The sequence below is a fragment of the Lepisosteus platostomus genome, chromosome 4 (assembly GCF_059453375.1).
Source record: "Lepisosteus platostomus isolate fLepPlt1 chromosome 4, fLepPlt1.hap1, whole genome shotgun sequence".
Taxonomy (NCBI): Eukaryota; Metazoa; Chordata; class Actinopteri; order Semionotiformes; family Lepisosteidae; genus Lepisosteus; species Lepisosteus platostomus.
In genome coordinates, this window is record NC_142614.1 from 61,827,457 (window position 1) to 61,845,002 (window position 17,546).

A 17,546-nucleotide genomic window follows, 5' to 3' on the forward strand; every position below is an offset into this window, starting at 1 on the left:
TTCAGGTGAGGTGAAGAAGTGTCACTTCAGGTGACACCTGAAGAAGGCTCCACGGCCGAAACGTTGTGGTCTCTTTCTTCTTTTTTTCAGCATGGAATAAACCTATTACTTGTTCCTTTGCAGCCTACGTATGCTGACGCAGCTACCCACCTCAAGTATATACAAGAAAATTAAATATTTTAAGTAACTGCTTAAATCGGTAACCTCCACAGGGTATAGAAATACAACAGCGTGTAATGTTCTGCATTTGGTAATTTTTTGTCCATACATCACAAGACATAAATTGTGGACTTTTTTCTTACAGTTTTTGGAAAATTTGAAATGTCCTTCTAATCTGCGTTTCCAGCAGAAGTGTAACATGATTATAAACAGTGCACACAAAGGATTGCAGTCCATATGAAGAATCAGTTATCTAAAAACACCTTTTTGTGCACAAAAAGCAATCTTTCAGCACCCAGAATGAATGGCAGCAAGGCTACCAACTTGTAGCCCAAACTGGTCATGTACTGTTAGATCTCAGAAGTTAAGTAAGGCTGGGGCTGGCTAATGCCGGGTGGAGAGACTTTCTGGTCTGTAGTGGGACCACAGATGGAGCAACCATTATTCACATCACCCATGTGGGTGCTGCACTTCAATGGTACAGAGTGGACTCCCTCCTATACACAAAGCGCTTTATGGTACTTTAGAATGAAAAGCTCTATATAAAATGCAAGGAATTATTAAGGTGTTGACTAATTTGTTTCCATGATTTTCAAGGACAAGGGGAAATTTAATTATTTCCATCATTTCACAGTAAGTCCATGTATAGCGCTTTGAAACCTGTTTTTTGGTACTGTGCTCTAAGAAAAAAAGAAATCTAAATAAAACAAAAAAATCCCATAAAATGGTTGAAATAACTGAGAACATACACATCATGGCTTTCATTTCTGTGTAAAGCACTAAACTAATGATTGAGTGGAGCTTTAAAAAGGTGTGTAGATCAGAATAAGTACTATTACCAATAATCCAATGACATGCTCAATATAATATATTCATAAAAAGTCAAACAAGTCTTATATAGGGAAGTCATCTCTATTAAGACAATGTTATAATGGCCTGTTTGGGATTTTAGAGCACTAAGAGCTTCTCCAAAATACAATCTCAGCATAAGAGGCATGCTACAGGCTGCAGAAACCCTATACAATAAACCAGACAATACAGTTCAGCACAAATCAAGACAGAAAAACTGTAAAATATATTGTTACTTTCCAAGGGCTGTTAAATAAATCAACTAAAAATTAAAAAAATCATTCATAGACAAGCAACAGCCTGGAAGTCTTTCAGATAATTGGCCAATTTCTGTATCAATGACAATGCACTCAACGACATGAGCACATGACCACTGATACAACAGCACAATTAGTGTTGACAGAGACTAACATTATTCTCTGTGTTATTCATTTTCAGAAGGTTTTCATTGCAATTGTGTTTCTTGAAATGAAATAAAAGACTCAGATATTTACTGTACGATCTAAAAATTGTAAAGTTGTGAACCTCTCAAAAAGCAATGTTGCAAATGTATGGATTCCATATTCATTATTGTTTGTCCCAACATGCAACCCAAAAAAACATCCAGCCATTTCTTAGTCTCTCAGATTATCCCCGTCCTGCAACTCTTGACTGGCACCAGGATGATCAGAAAGACATGCGAGAGTCACAGTCCAATATGTATTTGTGCCTTTGCCTCCTTGTTCAACCTTTTATTCTGCTATAAATTAAAAGGAAGCCAAACTTTACATAGGGTTAATTAAGGAACAAGTAAAAGTTTTTTCCATTCTGAAAAGAAAAGGAAAGAAGCACAACATTGTGCTGTGGAGCCTTCTTTGGGTGTGAAGGCGGTGGAAGAAGAAGGCTCCACAGCCGCAACGTTGTGCTTTTCTTCTCAGCATGGAGATAACTTTTACTTTTTCCTTTGTAGCAGACACAAATACCTACTTGAACTACTATAGTGTTAATTAGGTAACTTTCATAAAGCATGTTATGATCGTGCAATATTACTCATGTGTTAGGGGTTACAGATGAATGGATTTTCAGTCTGTTTTATGTAATGCTGACTAAACACTGACGAAAATGTCTGTGAAATATTCCTTAAAAATAGTATTTGTTCAAGCATTATAAAACAAAGATTAAATCTGAGGTTCATCTGTCATCTTGGTGTTTATGATCTACCACCCGTTCCTCCAGACTAATCAACAAGACATTTCAAGCTGCGGGAAGAACAGATCTTTCTCTGACATATGCCTTGCCAAAAATAACATTTCAAAAGCAGACAATTTGAAAACAGAAAAGGCAAGTGAACTTTAGCTGAGCTGGTTTACTTACTTCCTGAGACAAAAATGGGATCACTTGTGCACAAATTGTATTCAGCCTCTTAGCGATCTCAGTCTGTAGGGAAAAAAAACACCAGGGTTTAAAAATATAAAACACCGGTTGAGAGTTATGCAATATTACATTTGCATCTAATTATCCAAATTTAAGACGATAAAAAAAACTGTTGTGAACTTGCCATATGTATTCGTATAGCTTAAAATGGTAAATTAAAAGCATTTTCCCATTCAAAACTTGAATGACAATTAAAAACAAGACTAACTTATGTATTATAATACACAAGTAAAAATGTTTTCGGCAATTAGTTTTTTTTTATTGGAAACCAAAAACCTTTGAAATTAGTACCAGCACCCATGTCAAAGAGGTACAGAAAGGTACTCCCTATGATCTTTATTAGATAAAAAACAATTTAGATGAACAGAATGGGCTCCACTAAAAACCATGGATACTAAATCAATATTGTCAGCTGAATTAAAGCAGTATGTGATCATACTTTTCTATATAATTTGCAAATTCAAGCTCAAATTTATTCTCCATGCTAAAAAAATAGCAAGCATTTATTTCTATTTTCCCATAGCCATGGCAAAAGCAGTAAGTCAACTGACCCATCCAAGAAAAAGCAGATTGTTTGCGGCTATATTTTTTCAATGCTTATTAAAATCCTCCAAGAGTTACACTCCAAAAGCATCTGCATTGAAGGCTAGCAGCTTCCATCTGTGTGAACAGCCATCGTGTACTGATTAATGGACTTCAAGTATTTTGCATTTAAAACAATGAAAGGAAAAAAGATAAACTAGGATTGAAAGCTGCTTGGCTAGCCCTGGCTACACTAATTGAGCTTTCTCTTTAGCTCTCTGGCAAGGCAGATTGTGGGCCATGTCTCCAGGAGAAAGCTCTTGTATCTGTCTGGCAGCTCTTAGCTGAGCATCTCAAGTGCCCTTAATTGTTTATGTTCCTAATGCAGAGCCTCTTGAACGTTTGCATTCATTTTTAATAGCAGGCTTAAGAGCAGGGCCTATCAAAGAATGACAAAGCAATTCCATTCATCAGCTCCTGCTACAGCGATGATGGCCTTTTGATTTATTTGCAAATGACAAGCTTGGCGGGCCCCTCACTTAAGTGCTTTCCTCCCTTTTGAAGCATCATTAAAATTAACATGAAGGAATTCTCCTGCATTTTGCATGATTAAGTAGTCTGCGTGAAGCTTACCTCTTTATTTTTTAGCTCACTTTTTAATTTTTTACTAATTAGAGGCTGAATGCTTTGATCAAGTAACAACACCATAAAACTGTGAAATATTAATTTCTCATTTTCACTGACAAATTGAAAGAACCAGGCCCCATCCATGCCCCGTTTCTACTGCGCTGCTATCTAAAAAGGAACATCAAAGCTTAAGCCAATTTCTCCAGTACAGCACTGTATTCCACATTCATCAAATACATATTTTCTAGTAAAACTGAAACTAAAATGTTATAAAGTTATAAGTTTCATGTGTTATTAAAGACCTAAAACTACGATAGATTTGAAGGTTTACATATGTACAGCAGCATTATTGAAAGATAATAACACTTTACATCAAGTAATGTTTTGAATGAATAGAACATTAATAAGAAGGTGCTTTAAACATACTTTCTTGCCAAAGCACATGGTTTCAGCAAATTTGTCATACAGTCCCAAAACTCCTACATATTGTCACCTGTAAGCATTCTTAACCATCAGGTATAACTGCAGCAGAGACTTTCTTTACATTTACTGCAAACTGTCAACTGACAATTCATTAATGAGCACTTAATAAAGTCCAGCAACTTACAGCAATTGGATATCTACTATTTAAAGGATGGTTTCCTCCTTAGTGATGGCACTGAACTCAGCTTCAGATCTCAACATGGATAAGGCTCAAGAAAAATTAAGCAAAGCTGCTTTGCACAGATTTCAGCAATTTTAACATTTGGATGTTGTCTCAATATTCAGCAGGTTACAAAAAGTAAAGGCTAGCTGGTGGTAATGGGTTCTACCATCACACATTTTACATATCACGGCATACCTGTTTTTAGCATGATCTCCTATATACAGTACAAGCTGACTAGATAGAGTAATATTTTTGAGCAGTCTTCAATGTAGTATGGATATCAAGTTTCAGTCTGCTGTGATTTCTGTTAGAGAGGGACATTTCTTCTTTAAACAACATTTTCCCCACTGCTAAAGATTTGCAGGAACATTAATAACCTAAACTCAGTGAACTCTCTTAGTGGGCTTCAATATGGACAATTTCAGGGACTATCTGGATCATATCCAGTTTCTAAAACAAATGACATCCTATAAAAATCCTGATTAATTAAAATAATTAAGAATAATTTATAATAATTTTCCCCCGAAAAATATTAAACCCTAGAATGTGGATTGTCAAGGGATTGCCCTTGACCAATAAAGAATGGCTATGTACAAGCTGACAAGCTACTGACAAGCTTCTTAGGGTGTGACCTGTTCTGGCTGTACACCATTGCTGTAGATCAGATAACCACATACCACATAACCCACCCCAGGCAAAGCAGTCATAGACTGTATTATAGGTATCAGGAGGGAAATGGGAGAGTTCCCTTACTGGTGCTGCGAAAGTGACTCCAAGCAGTGGTTTAATGGGCCAATTTGGTTCCCAAATGACATTAGAATTAGTATGGGATCTTTAAAACCTCTGAGGTTCACTTTAAAAGGCGTTAAAGATCTTAAAAGTACATAAAGGAAGATGTAAAAGGTTTATTTCATGCTGAAAAGAAGAAAAACAAGGTTTCGGCTGTGGAGCCTTCTTCAAGATGAAACGTTGCATTTCTTTTCTTCTCTTTTCAGCATAGAATAAATCTTTACTTGTTCCTTTGCAGCCTACGCATGCTGACACAGCTACCTACAAGTATGTAATTGGGACAGATTTATTTCATGAGGTCTCACTAAGATTAATTAAGAAATTTGAATTCTGGAAAGTTATTTTCAGATTAACTGAAATAGTGTTGCAAACGTTTAAACTGGCACTGATGGAAACCTACCACTACATACAAAAATCCCAGTATTCACTAAGCTGCACCATTCATCTTTTGTAATAACAACAGTTCACAATTTAGTATGGAATAAAGATATGATAAGATAGATACTCAAATGCATACTTATGGCAAGGACAGATTTTCTGTAGAAATTATGCAAATGCATACATTAGTTAAGTAAAAGCATTTGGTTTTTCTTTGGAGATAAAAGGGAGCTCTGAACCACAGTGTTTATTGGTCTGAGAAAATGCAGATTGATAAGATTCAAAATCATTACATTGTCCTTGTTTAGATAAATAAATGCAATGGACACCTTTTATATTGATATTCTAAATGCAGCAGTTATTATGAATCAGGCAAGGTAGTGCCATTAAAACTTTATACCAGTAGTACATCAATGTCATACAATAGCATGTCAAGCTTAGATTCAATTTACCCAAGTGCCACAGCCAAATTTTCCTATTCCCATGCGCACTTTAAGATTATTTCATTGCTTAAAATTTAATTTGTTCCAACTCAGGTCTCCATGGCAACAGTAGCTAACCCTGCAAATTATTTGGATAATTGGATATCTTATCTTTCTGTTACTCTCAAATCGAATGATTCTGCTTGAATTGCAGCAGCCAATCAAATTTACTGGCCTCCTGAGTAATAGCTGTCGAAAAGTAGCCACATCCATCTCAGTTTTACAGCCATATTAAGTAGGAGGTGACAAACACTGGAATGCTTAAATTTACCAAATGCATTGCAGATGACCATTTTTAAGATGAATATATATCCCGTAAAGTTCTGTAATGATACTGGTAGCCCTCTCACAAAAGGAAAAAAAGTAATTAGGCTAGAGTCCTATCAACATGCAAAGTCCTTCAAATTCATAAGTATGCATTTAACTTAAGGTGTTGCAACACATATCTTTTACTCAAACTCGTATAAACTCACCCTTACAAATAATACATTTCTTCTTGCATCTGTACAATTAAGATATCCTCATTTCAATTAAGATATCAAACATTTTCCTAGCCACATATTAAAGTTAAATGATCATGAAGCAAGTACCAGTCTCAAAACTCTACTTAAAATACAACAGCCCTGACAGGACCACGCCAGTCTTGCCCTTTATACACTGAGCCAGACAGTATACAGGATGTGCTTTCAGCTTGCCCAAATTCCAATTATCCAGCAAGATGGGCTGAATACAGCAGATCAGCAGCTATTCAGCAGGCAGTGTAAACAATCACCCTACCCGCTCACAGCTGCGAATGCTGTTGAATCTCTGCCAACTGGCAGGAGAGAAGCTGTCGTCAAGATACTATGAGTCAGTCTCTCTCGCATCTTTAGTATGTCCGGGACCTCCTTAGCAAAATACTACAAGAGACCATCTCCGTGGGCTTCTAACTGTGCCCGGCTCGCTCTCTTAATAGTGTTACGCGTCATGTGGGACAAATTCTGCATTGTTTAAAACTTATACTACCCTAAGAAGTACATTATCTGTTTTGTAACAGCCAGATAGAAATAATAGAAGCTTTCCCAGCATTAGATCACAAGGACAAAAGCAAGCCTGAGTCTGAGCCAAACAATTGGCTATAAATTTAGCCCCCCAAAAATTAAAAATATGAAAAAGAACAAGCCTTTTAATGACGTTTAATTAAATGCCAATGAGAATGTTAGTTACACCAAGTAAACTAACACACATCTGTCATTTAGCGGTGACAGTAATTTTACATTTAAGTTAGGTTTACTAAATTAATATAGCAACAAAATGATTCACAATTAGACAAAAGACAAATAATTCATTTCAGTCACTACAGGTTCGTTTGTGTGACACCACTATCGACAAAGCTATAAGAAAAACCCACACAGGCTCTAAATCCAATCTGTCACTCCGTACATCAATATCTATTCAACATGCTTATGATAGATATATATGAACATACAACTATTAGGCCAATGAAGAAGACAACCTTCTGGACCATAGGTTCATATCCCTCTCATTATCCTGACCTGCTATGGCGGCTTTATGGACCTCAGATAGATAAGGAGGTCTGGATTGATTGCCCAGTCGAGCAACAGCTACATTAACAGCATCTAATGAGCTGAGGCTCGTCTCCATGCCCACCAGTCCACCCCCCTGCCCACCACTTCCTTCAGCGGTTCTGACAGTAATCCATGGGGGCCTTTCATGTGTCACACAGAGACAAAAGCAGTATTCGGTTCTCAAGTCGATTTCTCCTCAGCAGGCAGGGGTACTTTTCAACAGAAAAATGGCAGGGGAAGGAGTCAGGCAGGGAGACAAACAGAGGTCTTCCCTTCTAATTTAAAATCCATACTGTCACAGCCTTGGCAAACTGCTAAACAAGCAGTATTGGCAATTCGCTTGCGCTCTATAAAGCAGTATGTGAGGATTTTAACTAAAAACGTACAGAAATGTTATACTTATTCTGAGTTTCAATTACATCAAACTGCACCACTGGAAATTATAATTATCAATATATTGAAAATACAAAAAAGAAAAAACAGGTTATTAAAATATTTCAAACTCTGCAGCTTTTAAAAAATGTACAACTAATCAAGGCCAATTAATGGGAAAACAAGATGATCTCAGATTCCTAAGGGTGTACAATTATAGTTGACTAGAGAGCGAACTTATCTGCCAACACAGACTTATCTTAGGCCAAATAGCCCAATTCCCAGATGTTCTTTCCATGGCAGAATTAGCAGAAAACTTGCCACTGCAAGGCACAGCTACAGGCACATAGATGTCAGGACAGTTCAAGCTTGAGGATGCATGCAAAAAAGTGTGCAAGCAGATGTACAAGAAAAAGCAGTTTCACTCAGTCAATACACTAGGAGGTACTGTGCAAACTACATGCTTCATCAAAATGTCATTAAAATTTTATAGAAAGCAAAGACCAATTCATGTAAGGTACAGTCTTTTAAAAACAACTACCAGTAGTTACAGAGCTCTTCCATTCTGCAAGCTAAGGTATTCCGATTCCTTTAGGATCCCAATGTATCAGCTGTGACAACATCAGGTCACCTAGAGCATACTCCAGCAATTCTATTGTACCTAATGAGAAAAGAGATCAAAATCTCTAGTATCAGGATTAGCAATTATTCCATGCAATCTCAAGGGCCCAGGGGAATGGGTCAAAGGACCCTAGAGAAAGAAATGTAATAAGTGTGCAGGTCCAAAGATAAGATAGACTGTCAAATAACCATTACAAAAACAAAAGCTTTTTTATTATTAGGAAAACAGGATAAGGAAATAGTAATGGCCAAGGCTGAAAAGACCATTGAAGTAGCAACCTTATTTTTTCACAGCTGCATGAAATTTTAAAAAAGTCCTCACCATTCTATAAAATTTGCTTCCATAATAAAATAGTTTGAGTTAATTCCAACTGTTGGCAACAGTTCAACAATAACAGTTTGTCATTTAAAGAGAAATAAAAACAGTTCAGCAATTCAAAGGCACTGGACCCATAACTAAAGTACAGAAACTGTAGAGAGTGCAGAGTGTTGAAACACTCCATTGTTTAAAAACTGGCAAGATTCAATTTCCAGTAATTTTACATAACTGATCTCAATCTTATCCACCACAAATGCAGATCAGTAAAAGAATAAAGCCCATCAGAAATAAATACTTAATATAACAGCATTACAAACATCTACTGCTAAGTAATTCTTCGTTAAATACACTAATCCAAAAACAATCTAACATTAAGTGGTTGCATTACCCAAGCCAATTAATTATCAAGAGCTGACCAAGCGACATAGGCTTAACCAAGTACATACAACACATATGGAAAATTAATACATACAAATTAAGCCATCTATTTTTATCAGCTGGCCACCTGTTACACTTCCAAAGAAAGTATAAATTAGTTTTCTTATAAAGAAAAAAAATGATTTCATGGTACTACTCCAGATCTTGTTTGGATTTAAACAATCTGTCTGCTGTATACCTGTCTTTTGGAGATGTGCTGAAAATCGCAGAGGAAAGAATTCCACAACACATTAGGGTCCTTTTTCTACCCATCTTTAAATCCTGGTACCTAACTGTACAGCATAAAAATAATACAATTTCAAACCTTAGCAACAATTATATTAAAAACTTGATTGCCAAACAAAATATGCCCATGTCTTAGAATTATTAAAATATGCTTAACCATGTGACTAACATTCTGTCCATGTCAATTTTAGGGATGGATTGACTATATCCAGTTCTACAACGAGTCCCAATTCAGATTCTTAAGTACCATAAAACAGTGCAACTATATAACTACTAATAAAAATGGCTTTCCAGATGGCTGGGGTGCTGAATAGTATTCTACACCAAGAAAATTGAAATACATCTCACTCCATTTTGAGTGCAAAATTATAACTGAGATCATCATGCAAAGATTCACAAGTTTTTTCCCTTCCCAACCAAAGAGATAAGACAGGTCCTATTCAGTAAAATGAAGTGTAAAACTATGAAAAAAATATTATGTTGCACTAGTATGCAAATAATAGTCAAAGACTGACTTACGGATGTGAAAAATAGCAGGTCAGGATGATCTGTTGAAAAAACAGATCTTTGCTATCAGTTCAGATCACACTGGACAACAGTTCTGGGCTAAATGCATCATTACTTGCCCAAGGTCTTCATGTAAAGAAATTAGTCTGAAGACAGTTCAGTAGAAGAATGACAGCCCACACAGCTGCTAAAGGGAAAAGGGCAGAATTTAAACATTCTGAGTAGTAGTTTAGAGGGTCTATCAATGGGCTTTAGCAGCAGTGAATCTTCTTTGGCTGCTTGCCACTGAACAAAAGCTAATCCTACACCTAAACAATCCAGGCTTTAGACACAGGAAGCTTTATCTCTTGAATTATGCCAGGAGGCACCAGACAGCAGTCACAGCTGATGAAAATAAAAGGGCATTGCTGTAATGCCTGATGACAGCAGCCCTTCAGAACAGCAAGACTATTAATGTCTGAAGGTCTTATAAGCTGTGCACACGTACTACAAACACAAGAGAGTCCAGTAAGGTCAGCAATTAATTACATACACAGAACCATCATACTAAGCCCTAGAATTATTACCCCTTACTAAATACACCACCTGTATTTGTGGGCTTGAAACCATCTTTCCAGCCACAGTATCCAGACATGCCACCTGAGTCAACAGGTTCAAGAACCGGCAACAGAGAATGAGCAAGAAAATGGATTGCTGTCTGTAAACTTGTTTTGCCAATGGCGGTACAATTTTAAATGTTATGGCAACATAAATCCAATAACCATTAACACTGTTAAATACAACACTAAAACCTACAAAAGTGATTAAAGAAGCATTTAAGGGTACTATTATCTTAACATATTTAGTTTCAAAATGGCAATAAAACTTGTTACAAATCAGGTTTTAGTGTGATTAAAAAACACTGTTCCAATCTGATCATTCAAAAAAGTAATCTAGAGATAATGTTAAAATATATTAAATGCTTATGTGGTCTGCAACATTCAAAGATGCGCATAAAGGTGCCATACTGAAATTGTCGAGAACAGCTCATTCTGATATTATCACATATCATTAATCTAAGCCTTCTAATGCCAAATACATAAATGTGCAGTTTTAATTACATGATATGAGAACCCTGGATGTCTCTTGTGCATTTTCTTATTTAAATGTACCCATTGTCTCACTCATTAACACAACAACTGAACTAGTACATTGTGGGGAATGAGAATGAGGGGAAATTATAAGTGACCCATAAACAACCCCTATTGTGGTCCGATTCCAAGTGTTGGTAAAACCCCATGGGAAATCTTGAATTCGAGTCTCTAACATGCTGAATAGGCCTATGGTCAAGCCAGTTGAGCGTGCAGATAAAAGAAAACTAGAAAAACTGGAAAATCTGGTTGATTACCCCAGAACATCAATGTATCTTGAAAGGAAGAAAATAATACTTGTATTTTGACTGTGCAAGCATGAATCTAAAAGTACACAACACTGTATGGTAATGACATTTAAAGATTTTCCCCTAAAAACAATAGAGCCGACTTTTTCATAACGTCTTCCTATTTAAATCAATGGATAAATTTTAATGATACATTTTTGTAAGGGGAAAGTGTCAGACAGAAACAGAAGTAATATTACTAAAAATATTATAGGACATGCCATGAACGTGGAGGAGTAAAATACTTCAAGATAATGGTTTTATATTTCCATAATTAGAGTCCAGTTTGAAAGTGCTTTCAGTGTGTATGCTATGCATCCCATATTAAAGCACATTTCCTACATTTTTAAAGCAGGAATGTTAAGCTGGCATACACATCTTTGAACTGGACAGCTGATTGGGAAAGTTTATATATATATACTCATCCTTGACTGAGCAGCAATGGCTGAATTAAAAAAATACAGAAGACCCACAGGAGGCCTTCACAATGACTGAGTCTGTAGTTAGCCCTGGAGACAAGCATGCCTTGGAGCACAAGGCAGGGGGGAAAAAAGACTTTCACAGCAGAGCATTTCCTAATAACAAAGACATTGTCAAAATGACATTTCCTTTACAATGAATGCTAGCATTTGCTTATAAGCAATAAAAAGAATAATTTCAGCCTGCCAGGAGCCTAGCTAATGCCCAGTTTCCCTCTGGAGAGAATTCCTGTCAAATGTAATGAGAGCTGCAGAGGCCTTCTCTACAACATAATGAGCACTTAGGACGCACTGGTGATCAGTCAGAGAAAAGGCATCAATTTGAGCCTGGTTACACCCTTGGGCCCAGACGTCACCAGTTTTAATAAGAATTATGATTACTTCATGCTGCACGCCTCCACAGGATCTGCGACACTGTCTGCACTGTCAGAAAGGCTGGACCACATTTATTCAGATTGTGCAGCTCAGAGAATGTGTTATTATTGCACATACCAGTCTGTTTTTCAGTTGTTGATCAAGCAATCAACCTCTACAGATAACTTGGACACTGTCTCCCCCAGAATATATACAATCCAAGTAGGTTTACATTACCTTAAACCCTGATGCCAAAGCACTTCAAAACACACCACCCTGAAGCATTTTTTCCCCCTCTATGCTAAAACATCACTTATCAGTTATGAAAAACCACTAAAGTGTACATTCACACGAGACATCTCAGATATTATCCAAGTCCAAAGAACATGAATATTCAATACTTTATCATTTTATTCTTAGAATTGTTGAGGTTCCAAATACTCACTTGACGTCAATAACTACATTTAAAAAAAAGTATTACAGCACACTTGGAAAAAAGGAAGATAAAACGGCATTCCTGTAAAGATTTCAGTTCTTGGTTATTCTAAAAAACGATTAGTTCTATCCTTGTTCAGTGAAAAATGTCCATAAAAGCATTAAATAACTGATCATGCATTTTTATCCACAATTCATTGAAAATATGCAAAAAAATAAGGACATTTCATCAAAACCTTTTAATGTAAAAAACCTGTCATCTTAAATACAATTGCTTCCAATTTTTGTAATTTTCCTCTCCACTGGATTTTAGAAACAATTAGGACAGACATGGACTAAGTCCTTTTCAGCATCTATTAGTCTTCTGACATTTAATATGAACAGTCAAGACAGTGCTGCTATCAACCTTTGAATTGACTATGAATATCTATGGAAAAAGAAAGAAATGTACTGGGAATTTCAAAGTACATTTGCTTAGTAAAACTCTTTGAGCACAGTGAAAACCTGAAGACTTCCTTGATCAATTTCTTCTCCTTTAGCCCATCAGCCATGCCCTTTAATTTAATGAAACAAGGGTTTGCTTCAAGACAGCACAAATGCATCAAGCAAGAATTTCATTCTACGTTTGAAACACCGCAACCTCATCTAATGATAATCTTCTAAAAGAAGCAATCGATTACTTAAAGACTCATTGTTGCCAAGATCCTGATGAAAAAGTGAATGTCAGCATACAAGCAGAGTACTTACACTCAGCCTTTAATTCATTCTTTGGCAGACAATGCCTACTCAATTCCATATCAGGCTGATTTAGCCATCATTTAGCTTCCATTCCCCTTTCCTCTATGTTAATACCACATTCTTTTCACCTTCATCCTGAGCTAACTATGTTACACATCAGTCTAAACCACTCTGCAGTCCTGTAATGCAAAAGACACTTCCAGGCTATATCCTCACTTACTAGAGTCCTGTGGCAAGCGAGAAACATCAACATAAATTACATGCTTTTACACTCTTGAAGTCACTATTGCAAATCAAGAGTCAAAATCTACATTTATAAAACAGTCAAACCAAAAAGAATAATGATTCAAGAAAAAAAGGTGTTTCAAACTTACTTTGAAGACCTTTTATCCTCATTCAACATTAGCCATTTTTGTAATTTAGATGACAATCTCTTCAGCTGCTTTCCCATTTTACAAACCCCATCCTCCCTAGTATGTAAACTAAATTGGTCCAAAGATATGAAACTCAAAAGGCAAGCACCTGTACTAATGTAAACTTGGAAAACTTTTGTAAGTGAAAGAAGAAAAACGGAGCTTACCTGTTTATGCATTTCTATGTTGAGCCCGTAAGACATTTCATAGTACTGTGAACACATGTTAATCTTGTCAGTTTCAGAGCACACCTCACACATTTTTTCAAACATCTGTTTATGTCGTAGATTTCCACATGCACAAAAGTCAACAACCATGTAACATCACAGATTACTTGCAAACGTGTTGATTTTAAAAGGAGAAATTGGCAATCTGCACAAAAAGCCTGCGTAATAGTAACTCACCATTACATAGTGCCTCTGCATTTCTGTCTTTTCACTTGCAAGTTTTTCACATTCCAGTTTGAGACTAAAAACAAAGGTCAAATTATATGTTCAATTAAGATGTATAATAGGATACAGTTAACAAAAATCGCATTAAGAACTGACATTACTGTAACAAGCCTGCCATAATGAAAAAGTGCTGAATTTTGCATATTTAGTATCAACACGGGCCTAAGAAAGTTCTGTACTGAACTGCAAATTATCAAGCAATTATGCAATTAGCTTCAATTTAAAAAAAAAAGTGGCATATTGCATTTACTATAAAGAGCAATTCAGATCCCAAGTCATCCTTGTTAACTTTCCAGTAATTTCACATCAAACATGCACTGTTGGTGACTGTGGCTCCCATAATGACAAGGTGCTTTTAATGCACTATAGGTAAACCATTTTAAAGTAAATTATATACATGTGGACCTCAAATTCAACCACTGACACATTTACATCAGGATCTCTGTTCAGTTCATTTTCTTTCTAGAACAAAATGTTAAAGTAGTGTCTAATAAGATTGTCTCAGAAATACTGTGGCAGCATTCCACCTTCACCTAAGAGACCCAGTCTTACAAATTGAGTTCAGGGTAAATGAAAATTGTTTTCTCTGAGTTCTTTTAAGCCAAAGGTAATGTCATCTATATTCAATATGACTCAATGACCACTCATACAGGTAAGTGTTTAAAAAAATAAGATGGCAAACAAAGTAATGCTCCATTCTGGCTGTTACAGTGATTACCATTTCAATATTACTGAAAGGGAAAACATTTTGGTTCACTAATGCAGAACTAAATCACTTTACATATAAAAAAAAACAAGGGCGATTATATTTCAAGTGTTGCTGCAATTTTGAGTAAATAAAATGCTTAACTGCTTACATATTGTTTCGATAAACTCAATTTTTAAGTGGTTAGGCTGACGTATCAGACTGCACACATACGCTCCATAAAGTATATGGAGCTGCCATTACACTCCTAAGCCAAATTCCTCACAAAACCATTTCAAAACACACGATAGTTAACTGTTCATGGACACCAAGAAAACAAGCCGGGATCAGAGTTAATAAAGAATGAAAAACATCGGCCTTAGAACTTTTGAAATGCAATGTAAATGTATGTAGAGTGTATGCACACCCTAAACCACAAGCACATTTAGACAAGTCGTGTCCACAGACGGAAGGAAAGTGGTTATTTAACCTGACTACAAACGCCACCCTCTGGTTCTTCAACCTTACCACACTTTACCTACCGCAGAATGGACACAAAACAGTCAAATGTAAATAACTCGTCCGGAATTGAGATATATTCGCGCTGGCTACTGTTATGTAAATAGGAAATTGCACTAACCTGTGATATTGGGCTTGTAGAAACTGAAACTCTTCTTTTATTCGATCCAAAGACTCGGGAATTGTGAATTTAAAGGGCTGCCCAGGAGCCTGGTGCGGCGTCTGTCAAAGTAGAAATGAAATAAGGACAGCAGAATCACGGGTTTTATGTTGCCGATTTTAGTTCACAATTTTGAAAGGAAGTTTTATACGCACACAACACTACAATAACTGAAGCAAATCACAAGCTGGGCAGACAAGTTCTAGGCTGTCGTGTAGGAAAAAAACTAAAACGCTGCAAAGATATTGCTGTTACCAATTTAAGTAAGGCAAGAATGTATCATATGCAACCCATTTAAAAAAAAAGACTGCGCTGTGCATGTATGACTTAATCAAATGAGAAACAAAAGGAAAGCTGGAAAACCACGAAACGAATAAACTCTGGCATCAAAACGACTGAAGAGTTAGCGCATGAGCGACTGGATAGCATTAACCCGTATTATAACAACGTAGCATTCAGTGCACTGTAAAACGTTCACTTTTTGCATACAAACGAACAAATTAAAACTCGACGAATTCAGCCAGTAAAGCAAAAGCCGCGAAGTTTCCTTTTTCCCCCATTTCCTTTGTACTGTTACACTCACAGGGTGTCTGCTTTGAGGAAACATTGCTCCTTCAGCCAAGCGCCTCCTCCGGGAATCCTCAATTCTCGGTTATCTTTTAACCCCTTTCAGCAGAAATTGAGAAGCACAAGCAGGAAACTCTGAATTAGGATAAATTCATCCTGGATCCCCGAAGAAATTGGGTCGTAAAGCAAACCAAACCTCGGTGTCCCGTCCTTTTATTTCACTCCACCGTCTCCTTCGCAGAACAAAACAAGCGCTTCCTAGTCGTCGCAGGTCTGCAATTAACTTGTGTTGTACAGTGGACCTTCGTTGATTTTCGAGTTAGTCCAATAGAGAAAGCGAAAATCCCCCCAAAAATGAGAAAATCATTTGCTCACAAACAGCGAAATAAAGTCCACCTTGGAACTGTTTTTTCTTTCCCCCAATGGAACAACGTAGCGCTGGTTCCCCGAAGCGATATCCAGAAAGATCAAAAACAAAGCGAACAGGCGACACACACAAAAAGACCAAACCGAAACGTTTGTCGCAAAAGTCTCAAAAATAATGATTATTTTAAAAAAATAACACCTCCCTCCAAATGACTGATGAAGTATCCCCCGCGTGTGCTGTTCCAGGATAAAATGAAAATGTTTTTTTTTTTAGCAAAACATGGAAATGCACTTGATATTAAAAAAAAAACAACTAAAAAGTACTCGATAATACAACACCTAAACTATATCTCAAGAATAAAGCCGAATATTAAAACATAAAAAGTATCAATAAAAATGGAAATCTTAATAATAAGAATGACAATACAGCACCCAACCCCACTCTTCCCCACTGCTTACATTAACACGCGGTTTCACACTCCCTGAACTAACCAGATCTAGACCTGCCTCTGAAAACTCACGGCAGCCAATCAAGGTTAGATGTACACGTGGGGTCATGACGTTTCCTCTCTAACTCGCCAATAGAATCAATACATGAGAGTTCATGCTTGTCGATTATGCTGAGATACGGTAAGGGCAACCAATGGCAGAGGAGAGAGTGCTAAATGTAAGAATGAAGAATGAGGTGGTCGGTCTGCGGGAGAGTGACAATCCTCAAATGTCAGTCAAAGTAACGTGGGACGAGTACGAAATCCTTAAAGAGACAGAATCGGATTTTTTTTCTCCTTGTACAAACAATGCGATTTCGATTTCGTTTACACCTCGTTGATTTTGCATTCAAGGAAAAAAAAAGACCTAAAATGTTCTAGAAAATAATTAAGAACATCAGGTTTGAAAGGTAACTTAGCATATGTGTGAAGCTGGAAAGGTAACTTCTAAAGACAAAATCAACCTTGAGAAATAAAGCTTTATTAAAGATGCCTACCTATCATCTGCACACCTACAAATTTTCATTTTTTTTTACTGTTTTAAGCGTCTGGTACACA

General features: G+C 36.6%; 1 protein-coding gene across 4 annotated transcripts in view; it reads right to left on the reverse strand.

The window, feature by feature from the left end:
- The window catches only part of LOC148673560 (transducin-like enhancer protein 1), a 48,496-nt gene extending 31,518 nt beyond the window's left edge, over positions 1–16,978 (reverse strand). For all 4 annotated transcript variants that reach the window (XM_088630175.1, XM_088630174.1, XM_088630173.1 and 1 more), the window contains exons 1-5: positions 16,151–16,978; positions 15,529–15,629; positions 14,156–14,219; positions 13,919–13,963; positions 2,362–2,424 (exon numbers count right to left, since the gene is read on the reverse strand). In XM_088630175.1, the coding sequence (XP_088486301.1) occupies positions 2,362–2,424; positions 13,919–13,963; positions 14,156–14,219; positions 15,529–15,629; positions 16,151–16,174 (297 nt within the window). In that variant the 5' untranslated portion in view covers positions 16,175–16,978. The remainder of the gene's footprint in view (positions 1–2,361; positions 2,425–13,918; positions 13,964–14,155; positions 14,220–15,528; positions 15,630–16,150) is intronic.
- Between the last annotated feature and the right edge of the window lie 568 nt (positions 16,979–17,546).